Source organism: Tenrec ecaudatus, chromosome 3 (genome assembly GCF_050624435.1).
Source record: "Tenrec ecaudatus isolate mTenEca1 chromosome 3, mTenEca1.hap1, whole genome shotgun sequence".
NCBI lineage: Eukaryota > Metazoa > Chordata > Mammalia > Afrosoricida > Tenrecidae > Tenrec > Tenrec ecaudatus.
The window spans coordinates 76,403,610-76,424,537 of NC_134532.1; the positions used below are offsets into that span (position 1 = coordinate 76,403,610).

Below are 20,928 nucleotides of genomic sequence, written 5' to 3' on the forward strand. Positions count from 1 at the left end.
CTGTTGTTGAAAAAAAAAAGTATTTCCAATGATTAATTAATTTGGTATTACAGAATTCTATTGTGTGGTTCCCCACATTTTTTCTATCACCAAAGCATGTTTTACAACTGTCAATCATTGTTTTTTATTTCCACCTTTTGAATTCCAGTGACCAGTAATTACCAATGTACCTCCATTGCATGTTTGATCAATTTCAGACCGCAGAATATGGCCAAAATAACTTCGTTCTCTTTGGCATTTGTAACAGGCATCTAAAGGACAATAGTAATTGTAGGCCTTGAAGTGATCTGTTTGACAACAAGTATGGCTCTGTCCCTCAGCCATTTGACACTCTAGGCATAGTAGACCACACGTAGTCTGATCCACAGGGCCCTCACTAGTGCATTACAGCACATGACTGCTGATGTTCATGTTCTGTTTCATTTTTGACAACTTTCGACTTTCCTTGACTCATACTTCAGAAATTTCCACATTCTGATTATTAATAGATACCTGCAGCTGTTTCTTCTCATTCCGAGCTTAGAGACCCTTCCCCCCTCCCCCGATACCGCCCAGATGAAAATCACCAGAACCTTGTGGTAAATGCTGGAGTCTATCTATGGGGCTCTGACAGCACATTCATTGTTTCATTTCATCACAGGCATTGTTCTAAGCATGGGGAAATAGAAACACTTTCTTTAGGGAGTTTTTATTTCATCAGCAGACAGACAACATACAATACTAATTAAAAGAATTTACAGACTTGAAGGTATTATGGAAGAATGAGTGGGAATTGAAAGAGGCTACTACATTTTCCTCTCATTTTATCCAGGACCAGCTATTGTGTCCCTGGTCAGAACAGTGAGTAATGATACCCAATAATGCTGGATACTGGTACACCATTAGTTAGTCTAGTCCAGCGGTTCTCAACCTGAAGGTGGCCTTTCACAGGGGTCACCCAATTCATCACAGTAGCAAAATGACAGTTATGAAGTAGCAATGAAAATAATTTTATGGAAAAAATAAAATAATTTTATGATTGGGGGGTGACCACAACATGAGGAACTGTATTAAAGGGCCGCGGCGTTAGGAAGGTTGAGAGCTGCTGATCTGGTCTATAAGCACTACAAACTAGTTTCTTCTTTGAGTCTCTGATGTTCTTCTTTCCATTTGCTCCAGATGCATATAGACCAGCAGATGCATGTTAGAAAGCCCCTCTAATTAGCTATTACTATTAAATTCAATTGCTTTTATTTGTCCACCACCCTGGAGACAAATTAGTATTAAACATTCAGATTTGAAGACAAAGTCATGACTTATTCAAATCTGAGTATCAAGAACATAGTTTGTTCCATATATATATATATGTATATATATATACATATGATGAAAAATAAAAATAAATAGAAACACTGCCATTAAGTCAATTCTGATATACAATATATATGTATATACATATCTGTATACACATATATATTGAATTTAATTGTAATGCAACTAAAATTAGCATATCTGTACTAAGTTGTCTCTGATGGACATAGACAGTTTTTTTTAAACTTTTTTTAGGATCAGTAAAGGTATGTCTACATGAAGTTCTAAATACCACAGTCATCATTAGAACCAAGTTGACTATATTTATTAATTACCTTGGTTGAAATGCCACACAGCCATCCAGAATGTAACCATAAATATGGGATCAAACACCACACAGCTTTGTCTGTAAGAAGAAAGAAGTCAGGGGTTATTTTATGAGAAAAACACAGACTAGAGAATCCATTTTTCATCTAGAGGTGAGGGTCTACTCTGTCATTACAAAACCATATAAGAATGTAGACAAAGAGATTAAACCATCCTTCCACTTATGTGTCTTTTGAGATGGAACTTACTCATGTTCTAAAACTCAGGACCAAGAATTACTCCTCTATATATGTTACAGGAGTCCAAATTAATCATAACTCTTTTCAAAACAAATACAGGCTTCAAGGAAATCCTGATTCAGAATCCTAATCGGCATTTTATATCTTATCTAAAGAAACAAAAAATAAATCAATTCATGTTAAGTAGATTCCTTCCCTTAAATTATCTCATATCCATTGCCTTACATTTGAGTTACTGAGCACATTAAAAAAGTGATCCTTAAACACGTCTTCTAAGACCTCCTGAAGTAAATCACTGTGTATATTTCAATCCCATTTTTCTCAGAAAGACATAGACATCTGAGAGCCCAAGCTGTGATTCAGAAAGAACCAAATGTAGAGAATCTCAGATTCCAAGTCAACTCAAATTTCCTCTCTCAGAGAAGACTTGGGTAGAAAGGTTGACACTATTTTAATGACAAGGGAATCATTCTTTGGGAGCTAGTCATCTACATGCAAGAAAGGCGGTGGACACGAATTGTGTCCATCGTCTTTCTTGGGCTCCATCTCCAAGTGGTCTTGGTTAGGTTAGCTGAGTTCTCTGGAGACAACATTGCAATCAGAAATCACATTAATGTAATGTGTAATGAGGTCTTGAGTAGACTTGGTAGAAAAGCCATAATCTGCAGGATTATGAGGATTCTGTATCCTGCCAGAAAGACTTAAGGGTCATGGAGTTAAAGTTACAAGAGAGTTGCCCCAGAAAATAGTTGATGCTGTTCCTTGAAGACCTGGGTCGTCTAGTCCAGGCCCCCGTGGGTGATCTTTTTTATTTCCCTTAATAACAAAAAGACATATAGCATAACTGCAGACCGTCATTCTCTCCTCATTTCCCACAATTCAACAGGGCATTGTGGCTGGGTTAGCTCAATCATATCAGCTGATGCCTCATCTACTTGAGGAAAAGCTCCTCCATGTTATCCAATCATCTCCTAAAGCCCCGGGAGGGAATCCCGTCATCACCCAAACTCAATGCTCCTATAGTGATCTTGGCTGGGGAAGAGTCCTGAGGCACAAGAGGAAGATTTTCGTCCCTCCAGCAGAGATGGATGTGAGTTAACGACACAGCTCTCTGTGAGCTATGAGAGAGATCCGCAAGGCCCTAGAAACCCAGAACCGATGATACATGGATGCACAATGTCCCCTTCGTTGTGTTTTCTGTCATCATTAGAGGTAGAAAGCCACCCAAGGAGCGTTTTGTCTAGAAACTAAGGTAGATGTCCACACAAACCACCATGGCCACGGCTCCCTAGCACTCAGAGAAGAGACCATTGCTTTTCCTGCAGCTGTCTTCTCTCGGATGACCGGGGTTGGCATCGGCTTGGCTACAAAACCAAAACGACGGCATCAAGTTAATCCCTCACACACCAACCCTGTAAAGGTTGCCAAGCCCGTAAACCTGTTTGAAGGTAGACAGCCTCATCTTTCTCACACAGAGCAGGTGCTAGGTTCGAAACACAGACCTTGTGGTGAAGTGGGTTAATGCTTACCCCATAGCAGTGCCACCAGGGCTGGCAGTTACCCAATCAAACACTAATCCAGCTGGTGTGATGAGGATATTTTTTAGAGTCAATTAACAATGCATTAAGGAAGCAATCCCCTATAATCTGTTTATGTCTCATGCAATCAGTTGAAAGGCCTAACAAAACTAAGGATTCCTGAGGAAGATCTTCTACCTCCAGGCAGCAGTGTCAAGCCCAGCCTTTGTATTTCTAACCTCCCAGCATGGCCTACACATTTGGGACTTGCCAGCCACACAGTCAAATTAGTCAATTCCTTGGGGGATATATGGGTGTGTGTCTCTTGGTGTCACGTTACAATCTGCGAAATAGGATTTAGATGTTTGCAAACATGACCGTTATATGGAGCTAGTCCTTGGATCATGAGCCAATTCGGTTCCCGTCTGTCTTTGAGTTGAACTTGTACGTAAGTCTGAACAGTTAGATACAATTCATAGCTAATCAGTCAAAGGTCTACCTTAGTATACAATAGTGTGCCTTTCTACTCATAGAAAGCTTAAATACACAAAAATTAAATTGCCTTTCTCATAATAGAGCAATAATAGCGACAGTGTTTAGATGTGTGTCACAAAGTAGTGCTTGTTTGTTATCACAACCCATCGTAGGTCTTTGAAATGTTGCCCACACCAACATTGTGCAGGACATGACTGTATACATACAAAAACACTCCAGAGAGTTTGTGGGTAAATCCCATTGTTTGTAACTTCATTTTTCCATGAGCATTTTGAAGCCCCTTTGTGTTCTTCTGATTCTGATTGAATTCTCTGAAGAGTCTTGATGGATTTACTATCTTTGGCATTATTTTGCTTCCAGAGTTTGTCTTACTGCTAATTACTTTCTTAATTTGTAGGTTGCTATAGCAGATTAACTGGAGAGAAAAAAACTTAAAACATTGTATAGCTACAAACCAGACTCACTCACTCTCCGCCAACAAGTGGACGCCAGCTCATAGAGAGCCTATAGGCCAGAGTAGAACTGCACCTATGTGTTTCAAGTCTGTAAGTCTCTGTGGGGACAGAAAGGCTCATTTTTCTGCAGTAGAGATTAACGTTAGTTGGGTAGAAAAAATAAATGGCGTCCTAGCATTCCCTTGTCCTTGGCTAAACCTGTCGATTTGTTTTGCACAAAGCGAGAGAGAGCAGTGGCTGAGGAACATGTCACACTTTTCCGCCACTGAGTTTCTAAGGGCCTTTCAGATGTCAACTAGTGGTCCCAGCTTTGATTCACAGTCCAACCCAACAGTTATGCTACATTTCAGGGCTGCTTGAGTTATTCTACAACTTGTTTACATTCAAAACTGGCTGCCATGATTTCCCCTCCTAAAGCAACTCTGAAAGTAACCCACTTTATTCATGATGGAAAAAAATCTAACTAGTCAAAGATCTCCTTGAAGCAGTAGTGCTCAAAACTACAGCTCAGGGGCAGACACTGTGCTCCTGCATCCGTTTGGCTGTCTGTCTGCACAAATGAACATGCCTGTGGGCTTTTGGGTCTCTTATGTAAAACGGGGTAGAAAGGGACTCTTGTGGATCAAATGGTGTCCCCTAAAACGATGTGTTAGAAATCCCACTTGTGGATAGAGTCCTGATGGCACAGTGCGTTTCACACTGGGCTACTAACCGCAAGGTCAACAGCTCAAAGCCACCAGAAGGGACTCGGAAACTTGCACTTAACCATACAGTAGCTAAGGCCAATGGAAGAAATAAAGAATTGAAAGAGCTGAACAAAAAAATTTCAAAGGACTGCTCAGAAAGACAAAGTGTGGATGGATATATTGGCTTGTGTAAGATATGGGTGAGGGAGGGGACTACCTATTCTAGGGGGGAAATAAGCATTTCTGGTGGATAGGGAAAATTAGATAAGGGTTCCACATTATTTCTTTATTTATCTATTCATCCATTTATCTATTTATTTATTTATTTGTCCTAAGGGTAGGGTGGGGGGAGGCAATGAAAGGGAGATGTTTACAAGGAGTTCAAGAAGAAAGAAAATGTTTGGAAACTGATTGTGGCAGCAATTGCACAATACTGCTCCATGTGATTGAACTATGGAATGTTATGGTATCTGTAAGAACTCCCAATAAAATGATTACAAATGAAAAAAAGGACACAGTGTAGTATGATGAAATGGGCAAAGCCCTGGGGTTAGGGAAAAAAACAACAAAGATAGGCTAAGCATATCTTGAACTGGAAAAACTGAAGGGAAAAAAACAAGCTAGATTTGCAATATTGAAAGATTCGATGGACAAAATATTGAATTATGCTGAATGGATCAGAAGACGTTGAAAAAATATACAGTGAAGTCACTGTACCAAAAAGCACAAGTTCACATTCAGCCATGTCAAGAAGTAGCAGAAGAGTAAGAACCAGACGACCAAACTGCCCTGAAATTGTTGGCCAAAAACAAGGTTTGGGAATTGAATGAATATCAATGAAATGTTTCAGCAAGCTGAAGAAGCACCAGAAGCACTCACTTGTCTATTTCAAGAAATTTGGAAAAATGACCCAAAAAAATCCACATTCCAAAGAAAGATGAACCATGAAGATGATCAAATGATAGAACAGTCTCATCAATACCACGTGGAAGTAAAATTTTGCTGCAGATCATTCAACAATGATGGCATCAATACACAATACACTGAAATTCAGGCCTGATTCAGAAGAGGATATGGAGCAAGGGATAGCACTGCTGATGACAGATGGCACATTGCTCAAAACAAAGAATACCAGAAAGATGTGCACTTGTGTTTCAGTGACTTTGCAAGTCCTTTGACTTTGACCATAACAAACTAGGGACCGTCTGGAGGAGAATTAGAACTCCAGAACACTTCGCTGTGTTCATGCAGAACTCACGCATTGGTCACGAGGCAGGCACTGGAACAGAACAAGGGACTAGAGCCTGATGTAAAATCAAGAAAGGTTTGCATCGGGGTTGTAATCCTTTACCCTGCTTATTCCCTCTGTGTGCTTAACAACTAATCAGAGAAGCTGGATTATATGTGCAGGAAACCAAAATCCTAACAACTGGACCAAGAGGAACATCATGATAAATGGGAGAAAAATTGGACTTGTCAAGAATTTGTCTTGCTTAGATTCACAGTCAATGCTCAAGGAAGCAGTAGTCAGAAGGTTAAATGATGGGTTGTATTGGATAAATCTACTGCCCTGGGCCTCTTTAAAGTATTTAAATAAAGTTTTAAAGAATTAAAAGCAAGGATGTCACTGTGGGATGGCTGCCTCTCAGATTGCAATGAGGATACTCATGTAACCCTCAAACCTGGACTAACTGGGCAATTTAGAACCATGGCTCTGTACCCATTTCTCCCAAGCAGTGGTCCCATTTGTCCCCACAAGCAGAGACCCTCACTGATGGGTCATCCCCAATCTCATGCACCACTTCTATGCCCTGCACTTTTCTCTTGATTCCTCCTTTATTAACCTATCTCCAGCCCAACTCCCTCCGAAATTAGGCTTAGCTCATTTCTTCTCCAACCATTTTATTGTGAATTGGGTAAGGGTTTACAAAATAGATCAGTTTTCCAGTCAGCCATTCACGCACATTTGGTTTCATTTCATTGATTGCAGTTCCCACAATGAAATATCATTTATATCATTTCCTCTCTATAGTTCCTATATCCATTCTTCCTTTCTTCCTAAGCTTTCTGAACATCATCCTTGGGCAAATGCTGCCCTTTTGATCTCAAGTAATTTATTTTCCTAAAATTTTTGGGTGCCTCACTAGTTCCTTGTATAGACTCATAAATTGTTTGGCTGAAAGCAGCAAATACGTGCCATTGAGTTGGTCATGACTTTTAGTGACTTACAGTGACCCTATATAACAGAGTAAAACTGCCCCTGTGAGTTTCTGAGACTAACTCTTTACAGGAGTAGAAAACCCTGTCTTCCTCCCGAGGAGTGACAGGCGGTTTCCAACTACTGACCTTGAGGACTGCAGCCCATCCCATAACCACTATGCCACAAAGGCTCCCATCTTGGACCAGCAATGATATGAACGCCTCTCGTGCATCCAAATCCATTTGCCAATGGGAAAAGAGTCCGTACTCCATCCAGCTAATTTTTGCCTACTAGTGAAGCTCTGGGGTTCTTCTTACCTTTCTTGAGCAGCTTTTGAACATGCAGAATAGTACTGGTGACGGGCATACATGTATGTCAGGCCTAAAAACATGGCGAGAACTGGAAACACACATAAAAAAGATTCAGAATGGGAAAGCAGACTCTCAAACAATGTCATGAAGACTGAGAATATATTCACAAAACACGACCACAACTTGTCTCCAAAATATAGAGCTTATTTGCACTTAATACTCACTAGTAAGAAAAACAAAACAATTTTTTTAAATAGAGGAAGAATTTGAATAGACTCTTTACATCAAAAGATCAACACAAGAAAAAAAAAAAGATCAACACATCAGCGGAGAAAGTCGGCATCGTTGGTCATCCACAGCAGCAACTTAAAAGTTGACACCAATGCACACCCACCACACTGCCATCCAATCTATGCCGACTCATGGTGGCTCTATAGGACATAGTATAACTGACCCAGTGAGTTTTAGAGACTGTAAATTTTTATAGAAGTAAAAGGCCCAGTCTTTCTCCCCTGGAGCAGCAGGTGGTTTTGAACTGTTGACCTTGTGTTAGCAAGGCTCCTCACACATCTATAATAGAAAGATTGACAACACAAAATGTTGCTGAGGAGATGGAGCAACTGGAATTCTAATACATTGTCGGTGGAAATGCAATATAGTCCGGGGACTTTGAGCAAAGTCTGCTCCTTTTCTCAACATACACTTCTCTTTTGACTAAGCAATTCTATTCCTATATATTTTCCACCCCTAAAATAAAAGCACATGCCACTTAAAATGTGTATATGAATCATAATTGACCCTTTTTCATAATACCCCCAAATTGGAATTATCCTAGAGGTCTATCAACAGGAGAGTGGATAACCAAGCAGGGGTACAATCATACAAAAGATAACTAATTAACACTTAAAAGTAAATACTGGATGAGACAGTCAGGGTGCAGTGTAGCACCAATGAAACACACAACTTTCCTCTAGTTCTTTGGTGTATCCTTCCCCCCACTACCATGACCTCAATTCTACCTTACAAATTGATTAGACCAGAGCATGCACACTGCTACTGATAAGAACCCGAAACACAGGGACTCCAGCATAGATAAACCCCTCAGGATCAACAATGAAAGTAGAGATACCAGGAGGATTAGGGGAGGGTGGGGGGAGAAAGGAGGAATCAATCACAAGGATCAAACTATAACCCCCTCCCAGGGGGATGAACAACAGAAAAGTGGGTGAGGGGTGACAGAGGACAGTGTAAGATATGAAAATAATAATCCATAACTTATCAAGGGTTCATGAGGGAAGGTGAGTGGGGGAGGGAGGGGAAGAAATGGGGAGCTGATATCAGGGGTTCAAGTGGGAAGAAAATGCTTTGAAAATGATGATGGCAGCATAGGTGCTTGACTAGCACATTTGATGATCAATGTATGGATTGTGAGAAGAGATGTAAGAGCTCCCAATAAAAGTATTTCATAATAAAAAGGTAAATGCTGGTATATAAAACAACACAGTGAACATAAAAAAATCATTTTGTTCAGTAAAGAAAGCATGACATCAGAGTACATTCTGTATGACTCTACTTATGTGAGGCTCTAGAATGGGAAATACGAACACAATGACGACGTTAGAACAATTTTAGTCTCTCGTCTTGAAGTGAGTGAGCAGTGGAACTAGCAAGGAGGTGCAAGAGCGACCCTTCTGGGAGGTGATCATCCTGCGTCTGGATAGAGATTTGATCACACAGCTACATGCGCGTCTCAAAACTCCAATGTTACATTAAACATGTGTGGGTTTCACTCTAATGGAGATTTTACCAGGTGAGAAAAGAACAGGTGGTGTGATGTTCTGCTCTTTTATCCAATGAAAAACATGAATGTCCTTCTTACTTTGATATGAGGGACCATCAAACTGGTTCCAATTCACAGAAACCCTATAGGCAACTGAAGAAAATGCCCCCTGGTCGTGCGCCGTCCGCGCAGCACTGTTGCTGTGTTTGAGTCCACTGTTGCAACCATCGGGTCAATCCATCTCATTGAGGGCTTTCTCTTTCTCACTGTCCCCTTTCTCTCTCTTTTTCTCTTTACTGAGCATGATCTCTTTCTCCTGAGACCGGCTGGTCCCTCATGATAACATGTCCAAAATACATGAAATGAAGTCGCCCCATCATCCCTTCTAAGAAGCATTCTGGATGATGCCTAGCTTTGTTCTGAATTATGATTTTGAGCTTCCTCATCAAGTCTTTTCTCATCAAATAGTGAATTTGATTCGCGTGTAGCTCACCCAGTGGAGTCGTGTGTACAGTCACTGTTACAGTTGTTGAAAAAAGGCATTTCCAGTGACTAGTTCATTTGGTATTGCAAAATCCTATCGTGTGGTCTCCCACATGGTTTCTGTATCCGAAACCTTTCTTTCCAGCTGTTAATCTGTGTTTTTTACTTTCACCTTTTCAATTCCAATGTCTAATCATGATCAATAAGTCTCAATTGTATGTTGATCAATTTCAGACTGCAAAATATGGCAAAAATATTTTACTTTGATTGGAATTAGGGATTGGCATGCAAAGGAGAGTAGTAATTGTATTGACCAGTCTTCTTTCCAGGTATATAGATATTATCCTATCACTGATAGCATTGTATTTCTGGATAGATCTTGAAATGATTTTTTTGACAACAAGTATGAATCTGTTCTTTGGCCATATGACACTCCAGGCATATAGACCATTCGATGGTCTGATCCAAAAGGGCCCTCACCGGTCTACCGGAGCACACTAATGCCTAGTATGCTGATCTGCAAGTTTCTGTTTCATTTTTTACAACTTCCAACTTTCCTTGCTTCATACTTCAGAAATTCTACATTCTGGTTATTAATAGATGTCTGCAGCTGTTTCTTCTCATTCCTACATTAGAGACCTTTTTCCCCTCATCAACTCCCAGATGAAAACCCCCAGAACTTTTTGTGGTAAATGTTGGAGTCTATCTATGGGGCTCTGATATTCCTGATGTTACAGTCACCATTTCATTTCAGCACATGCTCCTTTTACTTCCACTATAAATGAAGCATTATTCTAGCCATTGAAAAGATAGAAAAGCTATCTGCCTTTATGGTGCTTTTGTTTTTATCAGCAGACAGACAACATATATAATAATAATAAATAACATACAGACTTGAAAGTATTATGGAAGAAGGAAAAAAAGTGGGAACTGAAAGAGGCTGCTACATTTTCCTCCCATTTTATCCAGGACCAACTATTATGTCCCTGCTCAGAGCAGTCAGTACTGGCACCCAGTATGATGGATCCTGGTACAACGTTCCTTAGACTAGTCTATTAGCACTGCAGACGAGTTTCTCCTCTGAGTCTTTCATGTCTTTCTTCTTTGTTCTCCATGCTTATAGGCCAGTAGATGTATGTTAGAGAGACCCTCTAATTACTATAATCATTACATTCAATTGCTAATTCTTTGTTTGGTTCCCCCCCCCCCCAGCCCTGGAGTCAAATTAGTGTTAGACATTCAGATTTGAAGACTAAGTTCATGACTTTTTCAAACTTGAATATCAACTATATAGTTTGTTCGCAACATATGCATATGATGAATAAGAAATAGAAACACTGCCGTCAAGTCAATTCTGACTCATAGCAATAAAATATCCATATATACATGCACACACATATATTGAATTTAATTGTAATCGAACAAAAATGAGCCTATTTGCACTGAGTTGTCTCTGGTAGACATAGACATTATTCACTTAAAAAATAATAATTTCCAGGATCAGCAAAGGTTTGTGTGATAGTTACGTAATCTCCTGTCAACTTGATAAATAGAGTGAAGGGGTAGAGTCCAGACTGGCCAACAGGACCCAGTCTGATGATGGTTCCTGGTGGGCGTTGCCTTCTCATGAGGACTCTGGGAACTTTCTCTGTTCCTCCCTGGAGGCAGGTTGCACGCTCTCTCTGTTCCACCTTCCTGTTGGAGAGCCACACTCAGAAAACTGGAGGAGCCAGCGCTGAGATGTGTCCCCCGGCAATGGATCCACAACAGTGTGTATTGGATCCTAACACAGTACGGCAGTGCGTAATTCTAAATACCAGTCATCATTAGAACAGAGTTGACTATATTTTTAAATTACCTGGGTTGAAGTGCCACACAGCCATCCAGCATGTAATCATAAAGAGGGGATCAAACTCCACACAGTTTTGTCTGCAGGAAGAAAGAAGCCATTTATTCATCTAGAGGTAAGGGTACACTCTGTCATCACAAAAACTACGTAAGATTGTACACAACGGGCTTAAGCCATCCTTTCATTTAAGAGTCTTTCAAGGTGGAACTCAGGCATGGTTTAAACCTCAAGCCCAAGAATTATCTTCTATATATAAATTATAGGAGTACATGAGTCCAAATTAATCATAACTCTTTAAAAGAAAGAAAAAAAAATCAGGCTCCAACATGATCCTGATTGTGAACCCTAAAGAGCATGTATATGTCTTAGCTGAAGAACGTAAAGAATAATTCAGCTCACATTAAGCATATGCCTTCACCCACATTCTGTCATGTCCCTTGCTGATGGACAGTAATGGAGAATGAAACATGTTCCCTATAGGTTAAGTGGTTAAGCAGCTTGTGTCCCAAGGTCTCTTTGCCCAAGCATTGATTGAGAGGACAGATGTCTGAGGACTGAATGAGAGCAGAGCCAGGTAGGAATGTGGGTCTGTCCATGGTCACGTCAAAGGACAGCTGTCCAGTAGGTGCAGCCATACAGGACTGGGGCGTAAACATCATATCTCTTTCCATTGTGTTAACAACTGAGAATTTGCAGCTTGCCTAATTAGTACAGCTAGTACATTTATTTGGGAAATAACATCATGTAGCATTATTAAAAATACACAAAACAGAGACTTTAGGATAAACTTCTAAGACTGAACATAACTCAAAGCTCCAATATGTTCCTCACCCCCAACAGTAGATGATATAGTGTCCCTACCCCACCCCACCCTGAGATGGGGAGACCTGCAGTTGAAAGCACTTCTGAGCATTTCTGCCATTTGACAGACAGGTGTGCTAGAACGTTGCTTACAAAGCCTCTGAGCCCATCTCCAGAGAGGAAACCTGACAGGCAGAGAACATGGCCAAGGTCATACTCACAGGGTGGCATCTATTTTTAAAAGCCAAAGACCTTCTTTGAGGGTTTCTTTTGTCAAGTGTTTGCTTGGCCCTTTACTTTCTTTGTTTGTCTCCGTGCCTGTTGCTGGGAAGCATGGACTGAGCTCTGCTTTGGGCCAGGTTCCGCCGGCTGATGCTGATGCTGGACCCTGGGAAGCTGACCAGCTTATTACACAGGCCGGAGACCGGCGTGATGGGTTAATATGCTCAGAGAGGCCTGGGGATGTGGGTTTACTGGCGCTCATCTCACGAACAATTTGCAACCGTCTGAATCGGCTTTCTTTTCTATTGGGGTTTCTCTGTTGTGGTCTAGTTGTGGTTTTCGGGGTTTTGTTTTTTTGTTAGCTTCCTATTTGTGTTTTATGTGATTTTGTACATATGAAATTCAGGCTAGGTAAATCTATAGAGAGTAGCTGGATTAATAATTACCTAGGGGCATCAAAGGGGATAGCAACCCAATACATAAGCAGGGTTCTAGAAAGAACAAGCAGGTAATTCTTCTGTCTTACCAGCACTGATAAAACCATTGTTGGGATCCTACATAAATTTGCATGCTTTAGAATTAGAAATAGTGTGAAAATTTCTGGTTGAAAAAGAACAACCCCAAAGCTGAAGAGCTGGTCCTGCCTGGCCTCAAAATATCAAAGACGACATACTCTGAGCAATGGCCTGAGGAAGAGTACCGTCAGCGACGAGCCTCCTCGTCGGGGAGCCTAGAGTCAGAGGAAATGTATTTAAATTGCAACCAAATCGATTGATTGCTTGTATCTATTTTCCCGATTTGTGAAACCCTTTCATCTAAAGGGATCAGGGGCTCATATTAGACAGGATAGAATTTTCTAAGTTTAGCCGTACTATAAAGCAAGGGCCTTTGGAGAAATTAGAGTTGCTGTCTTCACCATGTTTTAGCAAGTATTCTGGCCAAGCACCACAAAACTTTAGATAGTCATCTACTGAGGTAAGACCACTTCCCTTTAAGAAGAAAAGAGCAATTTGACTGGGGACTCAGAAAAGGGGGCAAGCCTACTGACTTCAGGAGGCTGGCTCCATTACCAAACCAAAAATCCAAACTCACTGCCATCACATCTACCCCAACTCATCTTGGTGAGCCTACAGGACAGCACACAACTGCTCCTGTGGGTTTCTGAGACTAACTCTTCACCAACGTACGAAGCCTTGTTTTTCTCTTTTGGAGAGACTGGTGGTTTTTAACTGCTGACCTTGACTATCAGACAGGAAATAGCATTGGATGGAGGCTCAATGAGGAAAGCATGTTCCGATGAACATCAGAATGACTTTGCCATGACTGGGGAGGAGACCTCATGTTCCATTCAAGAGAAAATGAGCCAGCCTGCAGGCTTCTTGGCTATGTTTAGTCCAAAACCATCAGGAGGAAAGGGTGTTATTTCTATAATGATCAAGTCAATAAAGGCCCTCAAAAAAAGGACGAGGGACTAAAAGTTTTGTTCCCAGGAAGCTAGGGAGCCAGAAAAGGATGCACATTCATTTTCTATGGATTTGCCCCTAAATTTCTAGAATGTCTCAATAATAATTTGAAGCTTTGGACACTAGTGACAGAACACCTGATGAGCTGCTATAGGACATCAAGATCATTCATGAGGAAAGCAAAAGGTCATTAAAAACAGAGGAATGAATGAAATTAACCAAGTGGATGTCAGAGGAGACTCTGAAATTTGCTCTTAATTGTATAGTGGCTAAAGCAAATGGAAGAAATTATGAAGTCAAAAAGCTAAACAGAACATTTAAAGGGCAGCCCAAGAAGACAAATGCAACTATTGTAATGAAATGTGTAAATACCAAGAAGTAGAAAAACAAAAGAGGAGAACAAGCTCAGCATATGTTAAACTGAAGGAACTCAAGAAAAACATCAAGCATTGACTTGCAATATTGAAAGGTTCTATGGAAAAAATATTGAATGGTGCAGGAAGCGTCAAAAGCAGATGGGAAGATGCACAGTCACTGCAGTGACTACATCCCACTAGCCCACAGTCCACCATTCCAGGAGGTAGCATAGAAGCAAGAACCAATAATGCTGAAGGAAGAAGCTCAAGATGTATCGAAAGGATTGGCCCAAAACAAGACTCCAGAAATTAATGACATGTTTGAACAAGCTGAGGAAGCACTGGATGCACTCACTTTTCTGTGGCTGGAAACTTGGAAGATAGCTACTTGACCAACTGACTGGAAGAGATCCATATTTATGGTCATTTCAAAGGAAGGTGATGTGACACAAAGCAGATATCAACAAACAACATCACTGATATCGCATGCCAGTAAAATGTTGTTGAAGATCATCCAATGGTTGCAGCAGTACATAATAGGGAGCTGCCAAAAGGTCAGGCTGGACTCTGAAGGGGACGTGGAACAAGGGATATCATTTGCTGATGTCGGACGGATCTTGGCTCAAAGCAGAGAATACCAGAAAGCTGTTTACTTGTGTTTTATTGACTATTCAATGACATTAGATTATGGGGATCCTAGCAACCTATGGGTAACCATGAGAAAAATGGGAATCCTAGTATACTTCATTGTGCTTATGCAGACATTGAACATGGATCAGAGGCAATTGTGGGAATGCAAGAAGGGAAGACTGCGTGGTTTAAATCAGGAAAGGTGTGTGTCAGGGTTGTATCCTCTCACCATACTTGTTCAATATGTATGCAGAGAAAATCATCAGAGAGGCTGAATTATATGAAAAAGAAGGTGGCATCAGGATCAGAACAAAGCTCAGTAACGTACTTTGATATGCAGATGATACAACCTTGACTGAAAATGAAAAGCCCATGAGACACTTGCTGATGAAGATCAAGGATTGCAGCCTTCAGTGTGGATTACAACTCAATGTAAAGAGAAACAGAATCTTTACAACTAGATCAATGGGTAACATCATGATACGTGGAGAAAAGGATGCAGTTGTCAAAGATTTTTGTCTTGCTTGGCTCCACAGTCAATGCTCATGAAAGCGACAGTCGAGAGATCAAAAGACATCCTGCATTAGGTAAATACGTTGCACAAGACCTCGTTAGAGTATTGAAATGCAAGGAAGTTTCTTTGAGGACTAATATGTGCCTGACCTAAATCATGGTATGTATATTCAGTCACTTCATATGCATGTGAAAGTTGGACAATGAATGAAGACCAACGAAGAATCAATGCATTTGAATTATGCTGCCGGAGAAGAATATTGAAAGTACCACGGACCGCTCAAGGACAAGCTTATTTGTATTGGAAGAAGTAAGGTCAGAGTTCTCCTTACAGGCAAGGGTAGTGAAACTTTGTCTTCCATACTTTGGACATATTGTCAGGAAAGAGCAGTCCCTGTGGAAGGACATGTTTGATGGAGAACAGAGGCATTGAAAAATTGGCATGCCCTTAACAAGATGGACTGGTGCCATGGCTGCAACAGTGATGTCAAGCACAGCTGTGTGCGTGCTGCTGGACTGGGCGGTGCTACTTTATGTTGTGCAGAGACTGGCTGTAGGTCAGACCAACTCAGTGGCGCTTAACAACAACAAGCAAGCTCCCATGGAGGACTGGGTAGCCGAACAGGCTCTGAGTTTTCCCAGAGTATGCTGTACTAACATGAGCCTGTCTAAAGGGTTTTATTAGCAGGAAATCTAATCTGCTTTGGCCAGATTCATCATAACCCTAAGGCAAGTTAAGGGTTGTAGCATATCCAAGCATTAATTCAGGGATCCTACTACCTGTCTGTCAGTTTGCGTATTGTGGTGGGTTACTGTGAGGCTGGAAGCTATGTCCCTGGTATTTCAAATACCAGCAGGGTCACCCATAGTACATAGGCTTCAGTGAGCTGATAGACTAAACAGACTGGGAAAAGAGGATGAAACGGGACTCAAAGAGGCCAGGTGCTCTGCTTTGGCCAATGAAAACCAACAGAGTTTCCTCTACAAAGCTATCTCATATGTGAATTTCCCCCTTATCACAATAGTATTTTGCATTCTATACCATTGGCTAATGTAATGCTATCACTATTGGGGGTGTAACAGTTACACCTGGGGCTGCTAACTACAAGGCCAGCACTTTGAAGCCACCAACTACTGTATGGAAGAGAGATGAGGCTTTCTACTTCTGTGAAGAGTTACCGTCTCAGACCCCACCGGCCAGTTCTACCCTGTCCTATCGGGGCGCCTTCAGTTGATACTAACTAGAAGGCAGCGAGTTTAGTTTATTACTAGAATTACCAAAGACCCCATGGAGGCTATTTTTATTATCTCTCAAAAAGCTGGTAATGCTGCCCCTAAAATAGAATATAGATATATGAATGGATTTTGAGCTCACACTTAACTGTAAGCTCCAATCTGAGAACAATCAGTTGTTATTGATGATTCCTGCTTTATACTTCCCCTCGTGAAGGGATCATTAAAGATAGGAGTGCTGTAGCAAAGTGTAGTGAAAAATCAGATGGTACCCAGATATCAGAAAGAATAATATCTGGGGTCTTAAAAGCTTATCTTAAAAACAAGTAGATGGTATATGTATGGATTGTGATAAGAATTCTATGAACCCCTAATAAAATAAAAATTTTAAAGTAGCCATCTAAGTGAGAGATCTCAGCTAAATCCACACCAGCCAGTGTGATCCAAGGATTGTAAATAATAAAATCTAAGATCAGGGGAGGAAATTTATTTTCAGGGTCCCTATGTGGAGTAAGCCTCCGGTTAATCCCCTTTGACCATTGACCAGGAATGTGAATCACTTTGCCCTTAGAAAGAGTTCACTGGAAAATGAATTAATGGCTAAAATTTAAAATAATTTGGATTGAGGTTTTTCTGTGTTTTCTTTGGTTACTGTTGTTGGGGTGAAGGGAGAGCCGTTTGATTTTCTTTACAGGAGATCTATACAGACAGTAACGAGATGAATAGTCTCTCAGAGTTATGGCAGGGGGTGTTGCTAGGAAATAGGGAGCTAATAATAAGGAAGAGTCCGAAAATGAAGACAATGTTCTAAGATTGATTGTGGTGATGATTGCAGGACTCTTTTTAGTAGCGTCAAACCATTGAATTGCATGGTATGCAAATTGTATGCTAATATAACTATTAAAATTTAAATTAAATAGAAAAAAGGTTTATAGCAAACCAACAGAAAGCTGTTCAATGTAATTCAGAGATGAAAGGTGACCCCACCACCTCCTCATTCCTCCCACCCATTATTGGCTGCCTATTGCTTTTAACCCTTCCTGCCCTGCCCTAAGTAATCAAATAAGATACTTCTAACAAAAATTGGGCCCTGTGCATTTGTTTTATAAGTAACCACTTCAGAGAAATGTTTGGAAATGGTGTTCAGCTGTATCTCTAGGACAAGGGGAGGCCGGCTATAAAATTTGGGGACAGAGCAAACACTTGAAAGAAAATTAGGTTTGAAGAATTTCCCAGGACCCAGATCATAGAACCATGAAGTAGTACTAGAGATTTAACCTGCCCAACATTCTCCAACAGGAAAATGCAGAATGTTCTCCGCTGGTGAGATTTCTAAGAGTACCACTGTCTCTCTCTCATTGCCAACCGGTCACTGCTGACTCAGAGCACACACCCACCCTGCCCTGTGGCTTTCGAGACTATAACTGTTCCTGGCAGTAGAAAGCCCAGGCTTTCTCCCCTCAGAGCTGCGGGTGGTTTGGGACTGCTGACCATGCAGATCTCATAACCACTAGACCACCCAGGGCTCCTGTATGTCTCAACTTGAAACACTGACATACCATAGTGGAAATATTAGTGTTTCCACATGCCACGTAATGTTTTTCAATAAATCTATTATTATTATTATTTCAACAAAGTTATCCGCCCCCTGCTGCTGAGTCAATTCCTACTCCTGAGACCCTGCTGGACAGAGTGAAGTGTTCCAAAGGGTTTCCCAGGCTACGAATCTTTACAGAAACAGACACCGCCTCTTTCTCCCCGTGAGTCGTGGCTGGTGGGTTTCAACCACTGGCCTCTCAGTTAGCTGTCTGAAGTTGAGCCCACTGCGCCACCAGAGCTCCTATCAAGCAAATTAAAAAGAGAAAAATTTACCTCCTAAGTGGATAAAAAGTATCACTTTCAGAATAAAGGGTTAAGATAAAAATAAACCTAACATTTAAAAAATGCACTAAATTCTCGTTAGATACTATTGATTACTAAGGGCTTTGCGTATGGGCTCCTTTTTGGTTGAAATTAATGTTCAAGGGATGTTGAAATCATATTAGGAGGTTCTCATGAACCCATGTTTATTTCCTCTCTCCCCTTAAACGTCCGTAAAATGCCAGTAAACATAAAAAGTAGGTAGAAAGCCAGCACGAACAAAGAGAAGGGAGACAGACACACAGGCAAAGAGGGTTGCTAGCACATTTCTGAGGGAGCGCAGGGCGCAGGGGAGAGAACAGCTCAGATGGCACAAAACCTGAAATTCCAATGTCATAGTTAGGAATTTTGTGCCCACATGGCTCCCGTAGGGACATGTGGGTGGTGGAGTTGAGCCTGTCAATCAGGTTGCAGCTTGATTGGAGGGCAGCCAAATAAATGGCTCTGTGAGGCTGTCCTCTTCCTCTTTCTCCCTGGTGATTGGACCAGCCTGCTGCTGCCTGAGTTACATACTACCTGTGGCCAGAGCCAACTGTGGATTGAGGTGGATCCTGTTGCTGGGCTATGCATCTCTATGTCCTGAGGCTCTGTTGTGACCTCCTTGGCTCCACTGCTGTGCTAATGAACTTTCCTATGTCTCAACATCTCATCTTTCTACTGCTGCCACCCCTCCTTGCCTTGTCATGTCTGCAGCCTGTGGCCGACTCTGAGCTTCTGATCTTCTTGCCTGCAGGCAGACTCCATACTTCCTGCTGGCCACTTTGCTGTCTGCTTCCTTGAGCATGGACCAGCAGCTGGTGTGAGTAGGAAGAACCTTTAGTATTTAACTGTTCCACGAAAGTGAGTTGGACTGAACACTCTGTACTGCTGTGTGGACTAATTAGCTGCTATATTCATTCTCACTATATAAACCTATCCATATATATGTGTGTCCTGGTTTTGTTTCTCTAGAGAACCCTAACACATCCAAACTTACTGCCATCCAGTCAATATTGATGCATAACCACCCCTGTGGGCTTTCTGAGACTGTAACAGTTTACAGGAGCAGAAAGCCCAGTCTTTCTCCTGCAGAGCTGCTGATGGTTTTGAATGGCTGACCATGTGGACCACAGCCCAACTAATACCCGCTATACAATCAGGGCTCTAGCTGAGATGGCAGCATGCAGAATGATGAAACACAAGTCCCTGAAGAAGTAAGAACGAGCGATCAACCAAAAACTCATTGCCATCAAGTCAGTTTGGTTTCATAGCTACCCTACAGGACCAGATAGAATTGCCCCTGGTCTATTCCAAAGCTGTAAATCTTTACATAAGAAAAAAAATCTCACTTTGGGCCCACAGAGCAGCCAGTGGTCTCAAGCCACCACCCCAGTGACAAGCAACCCAACACATGCACCACCAGAATCAGTGAAGATAGGAGCAATCATTGTTCCAAGAGGTTTGGGAATCAGAGGCACTACGTATCTGGTGACCAAAGACTGAAAACAGAAGAATTTGTTGAAAGAGGAGGATTTAAACAACTCCTCTCCACTCCACTCCACCACCACCTGGAAACCCAACTTCCATGTCAGGAAGAGGTGGGAGATTTATCGTCATTAAACTGAACCAGGCTGGGGTACTTCACAACCCATGGAGGATGGGAGTGAAATTTTACACTGAAAATCTACATTCTACACAGTGGAAATCCAACTGCCACTACCCTTCCCACCCCACCAATCTTTATGCTCACACCCAAGACCACTAGAAGTCAGGCCCATCCCTGCCCCACATTCACAACTGGAGGTTTAAAGAGTTTTCTGTGGAGAAGCTAAATTGTGTCAGACAGATGACCTGGCATTTGGGGGGAGGGGGCTACAGAAGAAAGGTTCCCTCCTAATCAGCCCTCTTTATTCAATAATCAACCCCACTCTCCAGGAAGTCCCACCCATGCACATTTGCTTTCTAATGCCTCATTCTTAAAGTTACGGAGCCACCCAATGAGGAAGCACCAGACATCTAAAAAAGCTTTGAAGACCTCCTTTACCTCAGCCTTACTGCTGGACCCCTTTCTTGATATTTTCCTGATGGTCTGATGCTGAAAGGCTCCAGGGTCAATCCTTGGCCCTCCTCTCTTCATCTGCACCCCCTCCCTTGAAGATTTCATACAGCCTCATGGCTT

General features: G+C 41.5%; 1 protein-coding gene across 1 annotated transcript in view; it reads right to left on the reverse strand.

The window, feature by feature from the left end:
* MGST2 (microsomal glutathione S-transferase 2) overlaps positions 1 to 20,928 on the reverse strand; it is a 67,120-nt gene that overhangs the window by 32,606 nt on the left and 13,586 nt on the right. Inside the window, exons 3-5 of the mRNA XM_075544812.1 lie at positions 11,642 to 11,712; positions 7,527 to 7,608; positions 1,626 to 1,696 (exon numbers count right to left, since the gene is read on the reverse strand). Of these exons, the coding sequence (XP_075400927.1) occupies positions 1,626 to 1,696; positions 7,527 to 7,608; positions 11,642 to 11,712 (224 nt within the window). The remainder of the gene's footprint in view (positions 1 to 1,625; positions 1,697 to 7,526; positions 7,609 to 11,641; positions 11,713 to 20,928) is intronic.